This window comes from Chanodichthys erythropterus, chromosome 21 (genome assembly GCF_024489055.1).
Source record: "Chanodichthys erythropterus isolate Z2021 chromosome 21, ASM2448905v1, whole genome shotgun sequence".
Taxonomy (NCBI): domain Eukaryota; kingdom Metazoa; phylum Chordata; class Actinopteri; order Cypriniformes; family Xenocyprididae; genus Chanodichthys; species Chanodichthys erythropterus.
Genome location: NC_090241.1, coordinates 1,617,774 through 1,635,224, shown reverse-complemented (window position 1 = coordinate 1,635,224; position 17,451 = coordinate 1,617,774). Strand labels below are relative to the sequence as shown.

At 38.4% G+C, this 17,451-nt stretch overlaps 2 protein-coding genes across 2 annotated transcripts in view; one reads left to right on the top strand and one right to left on the bottom strand.

Moving 5' to 3' along the window:
* Nucleotides 1-643: 643 nt before the first annotated feature.
* Nucleotides 644-7,975, top strand: igfbp5a (insulin-like growth factor binding protein 5a). The gene is made up of 4 exons (XM_067373643.1): nucleotides 644-983; nucleotides 7,291-7,499; nucleotides 7,584-7,703; nucleotides 7,838-7,975. Exons 1-4 carry the CDS (start codon nucleotides 644-646, stop codon nucleotides 7,973-7,975), a joined length of 807 nt encoding a protein of 268 aa, XP_067229744.1.
* Nucleotides 7,976-11,395: 3,420 nt separating this feature from the next.
* The window catches only part of igfbp2a (insulin-like growth factor binding protein 2a), a 36,365-nt gene continuing 30,309 nt past the window's right edge, over nucleotides 11,396-17,451 (bottom strand). The window contains exon 4 of the mRNA XM_067373368.1: nucleotides 11,396-12,707. Coding sequence (XP_067229469.1) covers nucleotides 12,549-12,707 — 159 coding nt within the window. The 3' untranslated portion in view covers nucleotides 11,396-12,548. The remainder of the gene's footprint in view (nucleotides 12,708-17,451) is intronic.

The window sequence follows — 17,451 nt, the reverse complement described above, 5'->3', positions numbered from 1 at the left end:
GCATGAAATAGCATTAGTGGAAGTGCTAAAATGCTAAAAGCTAAATATAAGTGCTACATCCCTGCACCACTCTATTTTGATTAAAGATTTCAAGTGCACATTATTAAAAAGTAAAGAATAAATACTGATATGCACGTATAAATCAATTACAATTTTTTTTTATTTTAAGTAACTTTAAACTTTATTTAACGACAAAAAATAATATATTAATCCTACTTTAAAGCACAGCATCACTCCGGGATCCGCCCAAGAGGCACCAGTACCTTTAAATGAAGTGCAGCGCGCCTCCCTCCACCGCGGTTAACGTGAGCAGAGCTTCACACTGACAGCAGCTCTCCGGGGTGAACACAGTTCGCTTGATTAAGCTGCAGGAACCGGCAAATATTGATTTCCTTTTTGAATATAGAGCTGAATGTGTTGATTACACCAATTTTTGAGGTCTGTGCTCTCCCCCCCTCCCCCGAATTCCATTGATTCCATTTCATCTCAGGACATTGCATTTTAACTAGATTTCATTTCTTATGTTAACCATTGGATTCTACCAAGAGGTGAGAGGATTGATAATTGCTATTTTTAAACACGGACATCTCAAACGAATTCGACTAATTCAAGGCTTGTGGAATAGATTTTCTGCAGTAGGACTATGCTGTTAAGTTTGTGTACTCTGGTAACATTTGTATGGGGTCTACCCGGCATTTCTGCATCGTACGTTCCCTGTGAGCCATGCGATCAGAAGGCGCTGTCCATGTGTCCACCGGTGCGGATGGGCTGTCAGGTGGTGAAGGAGCCCGGCTGCGGATGCTGCTTGACCTGCGCACTGACCGAGGGCCAGGCGTGTGGAGTCTACACGGGGACATGTGGACAGGGACTGCGCTGCCTGCCTCGGAGCGGAGAGGAAAAGCCGCTGCACGCTCTGCTTTACGGCAAAGGAGTTTGCATGAACGAGAAACTAGGTCTATACAAACCACTTCATATGCCGAAAGGTAAGTTTTATTGACATGCATTACATCTGTTTTACATGCAATAAACGAACGCGTACAAGAGAAAGTAGCATCTATCTATCTATCTATCTATCTATCTATCTATCTATCTATCTATCTATCTATCTATCTATCTATCTATCTATCTATCTATCTATCTATCTATCTATCTATCTATCTATCTATCTATCTATCTATCTATCTATCTATCTATCTAGGTCAGGACATCTATACAGAAAGATGTTGTAGGATTTATTATGCGTTTATGCACTTATTAAATGCATAATTGGTATTCAAATCAAATTCTTTCCTAGCAACCCCCACCCACACACCCGCAGATCTATCTCTCTGTCATCCTCTTTATCTCACTGCTTTTCACAGGCTTTAGCCTCCCCTGCCTTTCTTTGCAAAAATCTGCGATTAACTGTCAGCACCCTTAAAACTGTGATTATGCGATCTCATCACATTTACTGAAAACAGCTGCTGCAGCTATTTCATTCTGAATCATCATCTTGCAAGTCTTTCTAAATCTAGCCTGGAATTGAGAATGGTTCTGACAGAGAATGAGTTGGAAGAATGAGGTGGCATTCAGAATAGAATTTTTAGATTCTTTTTTTCTAAGGTTTACACACCTGAGTTAAGGCTGTTCTAAGAAGGCTTTATGCCACCTCTGAATTCTGTGTAATGGTGCAATGATGCAAAACGGTACTCTGACCCACCTAGTATCAAAGTAATAATTTCATATTTTTATTAATTTAATTATTTGTAATCACAAATTCATATTGTGTCAGCCATTAAAAAAAAAGATATTGTGGCCACAAAATAAGAATTTCAAAGTCACAGTTGGAAACGTCTCAAAAAAAAATATTTTTCCACAAATTTTGTATGTATGCCAATTGTATAATATCCAAGGTACACATTTCTAGTAATTGTGCAGTTAATTCAGAAAGTTTTGGAACATTTTTCTTCTCCACAAATTTGTCACTTCTGAAACACAATGATAAATAATTTAATAAGAAGGCTTATATCGACCTATTAAGATTGTTTACATCTACCTTGTGAAAATATTTTTTATTTTATTTTTTAATCTAAATCAATAACAATTACAATTTTAACAATATTTCAAGTGTAATTTATTAGATTTGTTGTATTTTGAATCCAATCTTTCTTTGTAAAAGGCATATAGTTTATCAAACTGATTTCAAAGTGAAGGATTCATTAGTTTGAATAAACATTGAACCAAACACTATAATAATCTTAGCTGATCATTCAATATACTTTATTTCTGACAAAACATCCCATGTTTCGGTCGTGACAGTAATGTGTTGGTAGTGACCACATCACATGACACAATTTAACTCACATACTAAAACATAAATACTAATGATTTGCATAATTGTACTAAAATTTTGTTTATTTCCCCCAAATAAATGATTGTGTTCCCTTTTGTCACTACCAAAACAATGATGACATGTTTCGGTCGTGACAATTTTAGATAATTTTGACCCGCTCAAAGATGATAATCAGCACAGTTCTACACATAAAAACTAAATTTAATGGAATAAAACCCATAAAAGTTTGCTTAATTGCAGAAAAAGGTGTTTGTTAGTGACGTTCCTTAAAGCTCCACACAGATTTTCAGACTTTTGAACTCATTTAACTCAGAATGATGATCTATCTGCTGTGAAAGAGAGGCTGTGAGAGGAATATTTCCTGATCAGAAATGTAGAAGTGTGTTAAAATCAGACTCAAACACACTTTTGTTTCAGTAGTGACATGAAAATGCGGGACACATTTTTTTTTTACATAAAGTTTCATTATTTACAAAGAAAATATAAAATAAATATATATATATTTTTAAAAAGTTATTTTAAAGTTATTTCAATATCATTTTCATAAGTTGAAATTCAGGGGTTTGGGACACACCTCCCAATTGAAAATACCCAATAAATGATGATTTTATATATTAAGTTTACTGATATTTTAAATATTATTGTGGGATTCAACAGATAATTGAAGCATCTTAGTAAACATCTAACATTTGAAGACTTAAATGCATTTTAAATGTGTTTTTTGGTTGTGGGACAGCATCAATTCTGTAGGATGGCCCTTATATGCGTGATGAGACACATCTATGGTCGCTGACACGGTTATATAGGCAGAGACAATTTGATTGAGTTCTATTTTAGGTTGCCAAACTCAAACCAAGCATTTGGAATGGCTTCCCAATTCTAAATAAAACTCATTTATCTTGCAAATTGTCTCTGCTCATAAAAGCACTCATGTGTCTCATCACTACACACAGCAAAAGGACAACAGAAGTTTTGAGGGCATGAATTAAAAAAAAAAACGAGTTTGAAGTAAAATGGGGTAGCAATTAACAAAACATGCTCACGTATTATTAAGTTTTGATTTCTTAATTCGTCACCACAACAACTGTCTCTATATTAAAGAGTTTGGGTAAATGCACCCATTTTGTGGAACCTTTGTACTGTACAAATGAGATTTTAGTGATAAAAGGTAACATGTAACAGAAGAAACGTCTGACAAAGACAAAGCAAAGAGAGAGAGAGAATGAGCACACATCCTCTTTCAGGGCCACACAGATCTCAGATTAGCATGCATTCCCAGAACAATAACCGCAGATTATAGGAGACATGGAAGTACGTTTGTAACATCACTAAAATAAAACGTAATATCCCTCAAATAGAAACATCCAGTTAACTAATGCTTGTGAGATGATAAAACAACAGATTAAGAAAGTGGATGCGCCATGTTGATTTATTCAATGATTTCAAAGATTTGCTGAGGCTTTTTCCCTGATTTGTCAGTGATGTCGTCACTAATGGCTTGGGAGATTTGCTTGTCTGTTGTGACCCTGGCTGCTTAGCTTCTCCACAGAAGACACAGAGGGGCGAGGAAGGGGTCAAACCCTTGAATCTGATTACTCACTGTACAGCTGGGCAATGCAGTGACGTGTGAGCGAGAGAAGGAGGTTCTAGACTAGGCAAATTGAAGTCGGCATCTGGCATCTCTGCTTTCAATTAATAGAAAGAGGTGGTTGAGTTCAAACTGTGGAAGACTTATTGTCATGCTTGATTTGATTGAAAGTGTAACTTTTTTTGGAATTTGAATAACTTTTTCTATGGTGCATTTATGTTTATGGTTGTATTGCATGGCCAGTGAATATGCATGACAGCTATTTTTCTTTTCTGGCAGACTTGCTTTATTTCCGCTAATAAAGTTTATCAGAGAGCTACTGTATGAGATTTTATGAGACACCTGGAGAAAACCAACTTCTAAAAAAACAATATCTGTTGATCTGTTGTGTCTTCTGAAGAGATCTGGCTCGCTGTCAGAACTTAGTCTTGCTAAGCCTCTGTTAAAATCAATGGATTAATTGCACAAATAAACTGAGCTGCAACATTCGCAATGTATGTGGGGGGTCATTTTTTGTCCAAAGGCCTTAATATTAACAAAAAACAAAGATATGACATCCAAAGTATGTAAGGTAGTACAACTCTTTTATTGGATCAAAAAGGTTTTAATTATATTTTGCTACATATAAAGGTATTTTAAAAATTTTGAAGTGTCAAAAGGTCATTTGGTTTAACTGTCCAAAGGCCAATACAGCCTTTCAATTGTCATTAAAATATCTTAAAATGTAATAAATGTATATATTTTTTTATTCTGGCATGATTTTATAACATCATATATTAACATAGTGCAAAATGGTATTAAAATTATGTGTAGAAGTCGTTGTTTTGTTATGAGAAAGAATGTCCAGAAAAATGAATTTCATTGATGTCATTTGGAATAACCGATATAAAGGGACCATTTAGGATCAAGTCATGTGGTCAGTATCATGTGACATCATTCAGACACCTGCAAAGGACCACATGGTTGTGAAGCAAAGTAACTAACTCTCTTTTAACTATTTGAAAAATTCATGTTTTCACTTGATCATACGCATGTCCTGAAACATCAGGTCATTCGGTGCAACCGCTATAAAACATGGAAAAGGTTGTAATATTTAAAAAACTTGCAGTAATTATAAAATGTTTGATTGTCCTTTTGCTAGATATCAGCCTGTTAGCATTGTTTGAAAATATCATCATTTGGTGTAACCAAAAGTGTCATTCGGTAAAACCGATATTTTGGTTAAACCAAATTTTTTTTGGTGACAAATTTTGTCCATCTTGTAAAAAAAAAATGACAAAAGCAGCATTAATTGATTGTAAAACCACATAATCTCATTGTTAACACTTAATAAAACTTTAAAATTAATTATATCTCTATTTTGTTTTTTTTTACACTTTTAAAAACCTCATTCGTCAATGACCATGTAAGACCAGTGCAGGACGTCTTTGTTGTAGTCAGATGATGAGCACACAAATCCAGCGTGGCCTTAGACTGATGGTCTTTATGGTTTTGTGACTCACATCAAAGACTATATAGACAGACGGTGCACTCATATTGTTTTGAATAGGAGAAAAAGCAATGCACAATATGGCGGAATAAGTCCTGCCTTCTAAATAAGAGCCAATCGGCGATTGGTAAAGTCATCGCATCACTGCAGCTCCGGTTCTTATAGAAACAGTCAGATGCGCACTTCCTATAGAGATGCGCATTCACATTAGCTTGATCCAGCCTGAAAAAAAACCATTTTTTTTGTCATGATTCGAGTGTTTGGGAAACAAAATTTATGAGACAGTTGTTGTCAGATTTCATTGGTGATTTCAAATTAATTGAAAGCTTGGCGAACAGCTTTGGAGAATTTGATGTTTCCCCATTCAAAGAGATAGGAGCGGCACTTGCATGACCGAGAGGCGTTTCAAAGATGGCCGCTGAGTAGGCATGTGACGGTATCAAATTTTCATGTTGTGATCAATTGATGAAGCTTTTATCACGGTATACGGTATTATCACGATATTAAAATAAGTTGCAAAACCATTTTTATCATAGTTTAACAGGTTTAAGAACTCTTTTTGTAATAAAACAAAAACAACTCTGACTGAAATTTTCAAACAGATTAAAATGCAAAACAATTAGGCTATGAAGAACGACAGATAACACTTTACTCTATTTAATGCATTAACTAAGATTGAGCAATAGCTACATTTGTTACAGAAAGTGTTATTTTTTTAATGTTAGTTTAGAAACACAACTGATCATCGTTAGTTTTATCTCAGGTCCATTAAATGTTATTTTGATTTTAGTAATGTTATTAAATAGTAACTAAGAAATTAACATTAATTAATAATTAATAGTATTTTTATTGTCAGTTTAGTGATAATGAATTAGCATGTTAACTAATGAAGCTGTATGTTTTCAAAGTTTTACTGAACAATAACAAATAATCAGAACATTTCTAATCATTAGGGCATGTTGTAGCCCAGATTAAAATATAAAAATGTTTAGGTTTGAAAATAAATATCCTTTTAAGTATTTTTTAAGTATTCAGTATTTGGTGCTGTAATGAACAACACTGAGATTACAAAAAAATGAATGGCTGTTTGAAGCATTTTAAAAACTTCACTAGCGCAGTTACTTTGTTTGCACGGTTTCCGTGGTAACCGCTGCTGTTCCATCAGCGCCCTCTGCTGTCAGAGAGTGAACGCGCACTTTCATTCAGCTCGTCTCCTTCACTGGTTCCACCATGTGCTTCTCGTGCACGTTGGGATTGTTTACATCTGAGCGCGTGTCCTTTTGACGCAGAATACAGCGGTGTTGTGCATTTTATACGATTGATGGGTAAAGTATTCTTAATTGCCTTATAAAATATTAATAATTGGTAATAAATTATTATTTACGGTATTCTGAAGTGCCGATGATTACAATATCGTGCATATTCATTATCGCGATTTATCGCATTATCGAATATCGGCACAAGTCTCCCGCTGAGTGAAATGACTTGTCTTAAAGGTGCAGTGTGTAAATTTTAGCAGCATATAGCGGTGAGGTTGCAAATTACAATATAGAGAAGCTACGGTGGCCAACACAGGACAAATATGTCGTCGACTGAGACAGCAGAGAGTAGGCAGTCAAGCAAACGCACTCTGTAGAGAAGTTTGTCCATTTAGGGCTACTGTAGAAACATGCCGGCGACTTAGCATGAAAGTTGACCCGCGGTGTATGTAAATAGAAATGGCTCATTCTAAGGTAATACAAACATAACGGTTCATTATGTAAGGTCTTTATACACCACTGGAAACATAGTAATGCAAATTATATTGCATTTCTGTCAATAGATCCTCCAGGTGTATTTGTCTCAGTATGCCTTTGCATTTGACTATCGTCCTCTTCTTAGATCAAGAGTCACATGAAGACGCTCTGGTTCCAGAGGTAACGGAGGATCTGCTTCCTCAGGCGAAGGTTCCATTATTCCAACGAGACCACATTAACAGCAAGAAGGCCCAGGCCATGCGGAAGGATCGGAAGAGACAGCAGGCTAAACTCAGGACAAGGGGTCATATGGACTACCCGCTGTTCGGAATGGACAAACATCAGTCTGACATTGTAAGTTGTTAATTAACTTGTCAGTAATGTGTTTCTGACACCTTTTCCAGACTGTTCTGTTAATGATGTGTGTGCTAACCGCAGGGTCCATGCCGAAGAAAGCTGGATGGGATTATCCAGAGGATGAAGGACGCTTCCAGAGTCATGGCTCTTTCTCTGTACCTACCCAACTGTGATAAGAAAGGCTTCTTCAAGCGCAAACAGGTTAGTTTGCACTTCAGCATGTTTATAGACGGCAAGCTTAGTTGTCGGAAAATTTTTCTTTCCTATAAACACATGGATGAGGGCATGGTCAAATTACTCTGCTTACTTTGCTTTGTCCATTTTCGACCCTCCAGTGTAAACCCTCCAGGGGGCGCAAGCGAGGCATCTGCTGGTGCGTAGACAAGCATGGAGTTCAAATGCCGGGCACTGATTTTAATGGAGGAAACATCCAGTGTAAAGATCTTGAAAGCAACAGCAACAACAACGAATGAGACAACTTCGGTCACGTAACAACAACAACAACAACAACAACAACATCACTCGCTCTCATCTACCATATTATGTGATTTGCCAATCATTTCTAATCTTAATCTTAAAGAGTCTGACCTTTATTTGTGGAAAATCCATATTATATAAAACAGTCTCTTTTAAAGCACAATACAAGCATCAGTTATTGAATCCTATTGAATGATCTTCATGGGTTGGTGGGATCTGTCAAGTATCATTTGGGAGTCATGGACTAGTTTCCGCTGTATCTTATGTCATAGACACCTTAGAAAGTCTTATGAGCTTAAAGAGCGTAAAGGGATGCAAAGAAATTACATTTTCTCAACCTTGTGTCATTTCAAACCTATGGTCAAAAGTTTTTGAACCAAAAAAGAATGCTTTTAAAGAATCTTACCATTCAAAAACTTTTATATGACACATTTTCTTCTGTGGAACATAAATCAAATATTTTAAAAAAAAAAAATGTTTTTGCCCATGCAATGAAACTCAGTGGGGTCAAAAACAACACTGGACTCTATTTGCTTTAATTGTACTGTATGGACAAAAACATATTAATATTTTATGGTCCACAGAAGAAAGACATGCACACAAGTTTGAAATGACAAGGTGAATGATGAAATAATTTCAGTTTTTGTGTGAACTATCCCTTTACTATGACTGTTTCATATGGCTGTTTTTGTCCGTGGCACATCACTTGTACAGTCTTCACAGACTGTTGTTTTGTTGAACCCTTTTCAATGTAAAAACAAACAAGCAAAAAAGTCTGTTAAAGAAAACTAAGCACAACCCCTTAAAAAGTTTTAGACACATGTACAAACATGCAGTTTAATGGTCACAAACCAACCAGCCATTTCACTAGTTTTTCAAACTTTAACAGATCAGGGTCCTTCGGTTCTTATGGAAATCTCAGTGCCTTTTTCTACTCAAATATTTGAATACTGATTTACATCACGGGCATCAAAGGGGCCACAAAGGCAAAACACAAACACTGAAATGCTGACCTTTAGTTTGCAGGAGTGTAGATTCAAAAAAGCAAATTCAATGTTCTTAAAAAGCAGGCAAATTGAGATTATTTGCATTATGAAAATCCCATATTAGTACAATACCAAAGGTACTATTAGGTTTGGGCCAACAGAATTGAATTTGGTGCAACCACTTTTCCTCCTAATGGTATAAAATATATGTTTTTTGTGCTTATGAGATTATTTGCATTGCATGTGTGACTTGGTGTCAGAACAGAGGCTGACAGACGTTCAGAATTGTAGAAAGTCCTCTGTCATCAGCATTGGCTTTAGAAGTAAACCAGATTGACTCGCAGTTCAAAGTTTCTGTGAGGTTTTTAAAGGACAATATCCCTCTTCTTACTATTGAGTGACATGGAAAGGATTCGGCTAAGGATTCGTACCTATCTAATAATGTGTGTAAACAAATAAAAACTGGCCATTTTTCCATAACTTTTTCAGTTTAAACTTTTAATTCATTTTAATTGTATAACAGCTCACTTAAAGGATTAATTCACTTTCGAATTAAAATTTCCTGATAATTTACTCTCCTCCATGTCATCCAAGGTGTTCATATCTTTCTTTCTTCAGTCAAAAAGAAATGAAGGTTTTTGAGGAAAACATTCCAGGATTTTTCTCCATATAGTGGACTTCACTGGGGTTCAACGGGTTGAAGGTCCAAATGTCAGTTTCAGTGCAGCTTCAAAGAGCTCTACATGATCCCAGACGAGGAATAAGAGTCTTATCTAGAGAAACCATCAGCCATTTTCAAAAAAAAAAAAAACAAACAAAAAAAATTATATACGTTTTAACCATTCCTCAGGTCAAAGTTTGAACTAAATTGTCATATCCAATATGCCAGTGCAAGTATATAACAAGTAGTTCAAACTTTGACCTGTGGAGGGCAGTAATACACTTAACAGTGTCTACACTGCCGGAATTCTAATAGAGAAGAAGAAGAAGAGAGCTAGTTCAAGATGAGTATCTATGGTTAAATTTTTTTTTTTTTTTAGGAAATGACTGCTAGATAAGACTCTTATTCCTCGTCTGGTATCGTTTAAAGCCCTTTGAAGCTGCACTGAAACTGATATTTGTACCATCAACCGTTTGGGGCCAATTGAAGTCCACTATATGGAGAAAAATCCTGGAATGTTTTCCTCAAAAACCTTCATTTCTTTTCCACTGAAGAAAGAAAGACATGAACATCTTGGATGACATGAGGGTGAGTAAATTATCAGGACATTTTCATTTGAAAGTGAACTAATCCTTTAAGCTGGGCCCAAATCAACTAATATGGGTGGTTAAATTCTTTGTATGACAACTAAAAATCTTTGTGCAATATTTATTCTCCATGTAATTTATGTACTCTTATTTTTGTCTCTTTTGTAAAGACAAAACATTTATTTAATAAATATATAAATATAAAGATATTCAGATACAAGAACAGAAACTCTGTTTTTATTTGTTTGTGTCCTGTACCTATCAAATATAGTTTGAGATGAGAACACTGAGGGGAGGAGTTTCAATATTTCATCGGTGCACCACAATTTATATTCTACTTTTATAAAAAAAATTTTTTTTTTATATATTTATGTTCTATATATGATAAATTATCCTTTTTCATCTTTGACCTATATACCTATATATGTGCATATATATATATATATATATATATATATATATATATATATATATATATATATATATATATATATATATATATATATGGGTCAAAGACAAAAAAGGGTTTTCAAGCATCAAAACAATAAGTGTAAAACAGCTTTGAATTGTTTTTCAGTACATCACATTGGGTCCTGTTTAATTTGTTTGTTTGTTTTCTGAGCAAAAATTAAATATCATACATTTTTAGCATGATTTACAGAAGACACACACTAAAACATCATTCAGTGTAACAATCTTGTCAGGGATATTTACACCAAAAATCTATTTACGCCATATTAAAGACTTATTACTTTTACCCCAAATGCTAATTACTTGTAATTTAAATTTTAATTTAAACTTTTCCACTATCCTGGGTTTTCCTCATTTGTCAGCAAGTTGTTTTTTTTTTTACTCATTTAAAATGCAATGCAAAAAAAAGTGTTGCACTGAATGACAATGGAACATTATTTCACCCACATTTTGACACTTTATTCTCCCAAAACTTATATGAAACCTTAAAAGTGGACGTTTTACTTGCATTTTACTTGCTTTCTATGTATAATATCACTTTTGTAAATTTCTATTGATGTGGACATCTAAATGGCTAAATGTCTCTGACCCATATATATATATATATATATATATATATATATATATATATATATATATATATATATATATATATATATATATATTTCAGTTTTAGTACACTTATGATTCTTATTACGAATAATACCTTGAAATACTTCTTTATTTGTGTACATGTAAAACATAGGGTCCAAAAGAGCAAGTGACAATGACACCTAACAGAAAGGTTGAATTGTGTATAAAATTTGCACAAAGTAAATCACAATGTTAAGTTAAAATAGTTAGTGAACAGCTCTCTGTGTTAAATCTATTCAACACTTCTTCAATGAGATTTTATGCAGTAATTATAATTATATTTTCTCTTCCTTAGTGTGACCACCAGATGTCAGCAGTGACATGCATTCGTAACAGAACATCAACTGCATTAGTATAAATGTGTAGTGTTGGGCTGCATCTGAAAGCTCATACTTCTTTACTGTATAGTAGGCAGTATGTGACAAAATAAGTATGTCCAAATTCACAGTATTCATAAAAAAAGTACCTGGATGCCCTACTGTATCCCATGAGGCCACAGGAGAGGATTTGTGAATCAGCTGACGCTGGTAGGTCACAACATGGTGAATGTAGCACGTCCAGATTATATTCATACTACACACACTCATACTATATAGAACATACTTTTTTTAGTGGTTGTGATTCAGTACCTACTCAAGAGAGTATGTGATTTCGGATGCAGCCCGGGTACTAAATGGCTTGAATACTCCCGATGCATTCACAAAAAACTTTTATTTGCATACATCAGGAATTTTTTTAAGACTTCATAAGCACCCTTGTATATTTTATTTCTCTAAATCATTTAAGGTAAGGAACTAGCTCGCAACTGTCCTAATCCAGTAAAAAACCCCTACCTTGGCATTTCCTCGTATGAGAGAAGTGTATCGAAACTAATAGCACCAGCAACATGAGAGAAATACAACCGTACACATTATGATTAGCACAAGAGACATACTGAGTATGTAAAAGTGTTAAAGATAAGTTTACAGTTCTAGTTAATTCCCTACAGAAAAGTAGTATTATCAGTCCTCTGGTCATATGTCATCATTTGGATTTAATTTAAGTACTATCAGTTCAGTTATATCAGTACTTTAACTGCAACAACACTGTTTCAAACCATCTTAAATCTACAAGCGCAAAAAAAATGTATAAACACACAAGGTATATTTGTAGCTTGTTTAGAGGGTGTGAAACACTCTCTTTGGGGTTGTGGGTTTGTAGGCTTGAAGGTCAAGACAGGTTCAGGATATTTTTAGTTTTGAGGGTCCACAGAGGGGTCCATCTCTAGGCCATCGAGGTACTGGCTGCAGTTGGGATCGCCCCTTATCAGTGGAGAGGTGGGGATGGGTCTCCCTGTGTGTGGATTCACACACCAGCACTCGCCACGATGCCCGTTCACTGACATCTTACACTGGAACACACGGAAGAGTCCACATACGTTTTTAGAACAAACCTTTACAAGAGACAATTTCAGAATTTACTCTCCTCCATGTCATCCAAGATGTTCATGTCTTTCTTTCTTCAGTGGAAAAGAAATGAAGGAAAACATTCCAGGATTTTTCTCCATATAGTGGACTTCACTGGGGTTCAACGGGTTGAAGGTCCAAATGTCAGTTTCAGTGCAGCTTCAAAGAGCTCTACATGATCCCAGACGAGGAATAAGAGTCTCATCTAGAGAAACCAATGGTCAATTTATAAAAAAAATATAAAAAGTTATATACTGTTTAACCACAAATGCTCGTCTTGCACTGCTCTGAGATGCTCCACGCATGACGTAATCATGTTGGAAAGGTCAAACGGCCTTTACAAGAAAAGGTAAAACAACAATGACGGACGATTTTGAAGTTGGAGGAGAAAATGAACTTCTGCCTACGTTATGCGTGACCTTTCCAACATGATTACGTCATGCGTGGAGCATCACAGAGCAGTGCAAGACGAGCATTTGTGGTTAAAAAGTATATACATTTTAATTTTTATAAAAAAATGGCTGATGGTTTCTCTTATTCCTCGTCTGGGATCATGTAGAGCTCTTTGAAGCTGCACTGAAACTGACATTTGGACCTTCAACCCGTTGAACCCCAGTGAAGTCCACTATATGGAGAAAAATCCTGGAATGTTTTCCTCAAAAACCTTTATTTCTTTTCCACTCAAGAAAGAAAGACATGAACATCTTGGATGACATGGAGGAGAGTAAATTATCAGGAAAGTGAACTAATCCTCAATGTATTTTCTTTTAATATGCACTTACAATGGAAGTGAATGAGGACAGTTTATTAAATCTTTCAACATTTATATAACTTTAGAGCAGTGGTTCCCAAACTTTTTAGCATGGAGAACCACCTGAAGGGATTACCATCCTTCTGCGTACCCCTTCTCTTCCACTTCGACTGCAGTCACACCTTTTCCATTAAGGGACAATATTTGCCCCCTAAATTGATTTTCCAGTGCATTTGTTTTTTTAGCTTAATGAATAACTTTATAAAATAAATAATGTTTTAAATAAAAAATGTCCAATAGAGAAATATGCAATGATGGTAAAACTAAGTAAAACTTTTAAACAGTAAACTAAAACCGCCAGTAGGTGGCAGCAAGTCACTGTTTTTATGAGTGAGTCATCGAGTCATTCATTCAGTAACGAAGCATTGAATCATCGACTCTCACGATTCGTTCAAAGACGTGTGTTGTGGTTCTGCTGTGGTTTTTGTTAAAACTATTATTTCACTGCAAAATAGAGTAAATACTGGCAGTGCTGTGTTTAAAATACGTTTTATTTTTTGACCTGTTGTATAATAATGTCATGTTTGCAGTCATGTGGATATTTGGGAACAATTGCATTCTTGCTCGTTATCATCAACTCACACAAGGTATGTTTTTGTATCGGAGAAAGTTTGAGTCTTAAATCGAACTTAATCCATTATCTGTGTCTATACTTGTTCTTCATGCGAGTAAGTGCTAAATCTCTACTTTTACAAAGGTGCATTGTCGAAAACGACAGTAATTTAGCGCGATTTAAGGCAGCAGAATCTGCACACAATCTATCATTTGCATGCTGCTTGTTTTACAGTCTATGGTGGATACCAGGCCCGGTTCTAGGATTGCGTGATTTCGAAAACTTGGTGGGGCAGCATAATATGATTTATGATTCATAAGTTTATGAAAAGGGGTAGCCCTTTTAACTACTAAACAGTTAACTCCATTTTTCAGATTTTTATGATTAATAACAGCTTCAAATTTAATATTAGCTAATCACAAAAGTACTTTCTGTAATTCTGAAATTGAAACATTTGTTTCCCTTTCGTGGGAACTGTCGACGCTGCGTGGTAACGCATTGGGAACCTTCTGCGTGATGTCGTCACTGAAGCACTCATGTATCTAACCAATCGCGTAGCGAGACGTCAGAGACGGGTGACGTCACGGACCAGGAAACTATAAAGCATACCCGGATGCAGAGCACGCTAGCTTCTGTGTCTTCAACAAAGCGCTCTATGTTATCTTGCCTGTCTTATTTGGTGTTGTTTGTCCCGTATCATTACAATATCTCTTCGTCTGAGGACAAGAGTTGCACAAACACACATATATATATATATATATATAGAAATAAGACAATTGTAATGGCGGAGGAAAAACGTTTCAGGAAGTGTGTGCATCCCTGCCCCAGATACATTCCTGACGGGGACACACATGATATGTGCGTTTTTTGTCTGGTGCTTGAGCATGCCCAGGCAGCTCTCGAGGGAGCTGTCTGTGTGCATTGCGAGAGACTAACCCTCAGAGTGTTGAGATCTCGCCGAGCACTCTTCGAGGAGGGTGCCTCGGCGAGCGTTCCCCGCGGGTCGGGTCCTGCTGCTGCTGAGGCGCAGCGCCGGCTACTGTCGTGGGGCTCGCAGATGGAGCTGGCGGAGGGGGTTGAGACGGGCCCAGCCTTATCTCGCCCTTTACCCGCCAGCCCCAGTGTCTCTTCTCAGGCGGCGGAAGCACGCGTTGCGGTTTCTTCCCCCCGGAGAGAGACACCGGCGCTTCACCTCTCTTCCTCCGAGGAGGTTGATGTGGTGAGCGTCGAGACTGGGGAAGAGGACCCGCCATCCTCTTCCCCAGCATATGAGGAGCTCCTGGAGGTAGTGACCAGGGCTGTGGCCAAGTTAAAGATTGATTGGCCAGCAGAGCGGGCAGAACCGAAACCAAAAAGTAAGCTAGATGAGCGCTTTCTGCCCGCTCGGTCGCTACCCCAGCGTCGGGGTTTGCCGTTTTTCACGGACCTCCACACCGAGGTGTCGAGGTCGTGGAAAAGGCCCGTGCAGCACCGCGTATTCAGCCCCCAAACGTCTGTATATAGTAATATAGTGGGGTTGAAACGGCACGGTTATGCGGCGATGCCCCGGGTTGAAGAGACGCTTGCGGGCTATCTCTCGCCCGAGTCGGCATCGTCACTAAAAGCCCCGACGTTGCCCACCAAGCCCTTAAGAACAACATCAAGCTTGGTGGGCAAAGCATACACGGCAGCAGGTCAGGCGGCGGCATGTCTACACACCATGTCGCTGCTTCAAGCATATCAAGCAGACCTGCTGGGGGAGATTGATGAGAGCGGGGAGGCCACTTATGATTGTATTCAAGAGATCAGGATGGCAACTGATCTCGCTCTCCGTGCCACCAAGGAGACGGCCAAAGAAGTGGCTACGGAGAGACATTTGTGGCTGAACCTCTCGGACATAAGGGAGCGAGACAAAGCTGCCCTTATGGACGCGCCGCTGTCCCCTGCGGGCCTCTTCGGCGACGCTGTAAATACAGTCGTCGAGAGGTTCCAGGAGGCAAAAAAACAATCAGCGGCGTTCCAGAGGTTCATCCCCCGCCGCTCTATTCCCCCCGAGGCTGCTGAGCGGGAGCAGCCTCGGCCGTCCACGAGCTCCTCAGCGCACCACAGAGCGCAACAGAAAGTGAGCGTGGCCACTCGAGCTCCCCCACAAACAGCTTGGGGACCGGGTCGGTCCGCTCATAAGAAGCCTTCCAAGGGTAAAACGGACCTGCGGGCTGTTATCATCGCCAGGAAGGCTTCAAAGCGGTCCTGACATCTGTGGGTCAGGACCCAATGAGGGTGGTCCCCTCCGGAGGAAGCCGGGAAAAAATACATCTAATCCCCGCTTCCCTTCGGCACCCTCAGGGGGACAGTCCGTCAACCCTGCCACCCAGTGTGCGTCAGGGCACGGCGGTCCCCGCCGGTCCTTCGAGGAGGGCCGGCCACTTGATTCGGTTGTCTGCCGGCGCACCGTGTCAGATCACCGAGCCAAGTGCTCAAAAAACACCAGAGACCAGTCTCGAGAGACTGGTTCCCTTAGTAGATTTTTTGGCAGAGTGGAAACTACTTCCAAATATATCAAATTGGGTGCTGCTCATGATAGAAAAGGGTTACAGAATACAGTTCGGGTCTCGCCCGCCCATATTCAATGGGGTCCTTCCCACAGTGGTGACCCCCGAGCAGTCTCTGGTGATGGAACAAGAGGTTATGACACTCTTGCAAAAAGGAGCTATAGAAAGGGTCCCTCCTCCCAGCAAGCTGTCAGGCTTCTACAGCCGTTACTTCATTGTTCCAAAGAAGGATGGAGGACTACGTCCTATCATAGATTTACGCGTGTTAAATCGCTCAATCCAGAAGCTCAAGTTCAAGATGCTTACACTCAAACAGATTATCCCACAGATCAGGTCCGAGGACTGGTTTGTGGCGATAGACCTGAAAGATGCATACTTTCATGTGTCCATCCATCCTTCTCACAGGAAGTTCCTCAGGTTTGCTTTCGGGGGCGAAGCTTTCCAGTACAAGGTTCTTCCGTTTGGCCTATCGTTATCACCCCGCACATTCACGAAGTGCGTGGATGCGGCTCTGGCCCCGCTAAGGCTTCAGGGCATCCGCGTGCTGAATTACATCGACGATTGGTTGATTCTAGCTCAGTCAGAGCAACTGGCAGTCCAGCATCGAGATGTTGTTCTGCGTCAAATGGAGAGGCTTGGGCTGAGGCTCAACGCAAAAAAGAGTGTGCTAGTTCCGGTTCAAACTATCACTTATCTGTGGGTAGTTTGGGACTCCACCACGATGCGGGCACATCTGTCTCCCGCCCGGGTGAGTGCCATTCTTATGGCTATGAAAGGGGTGAAGTTAGGCCAGT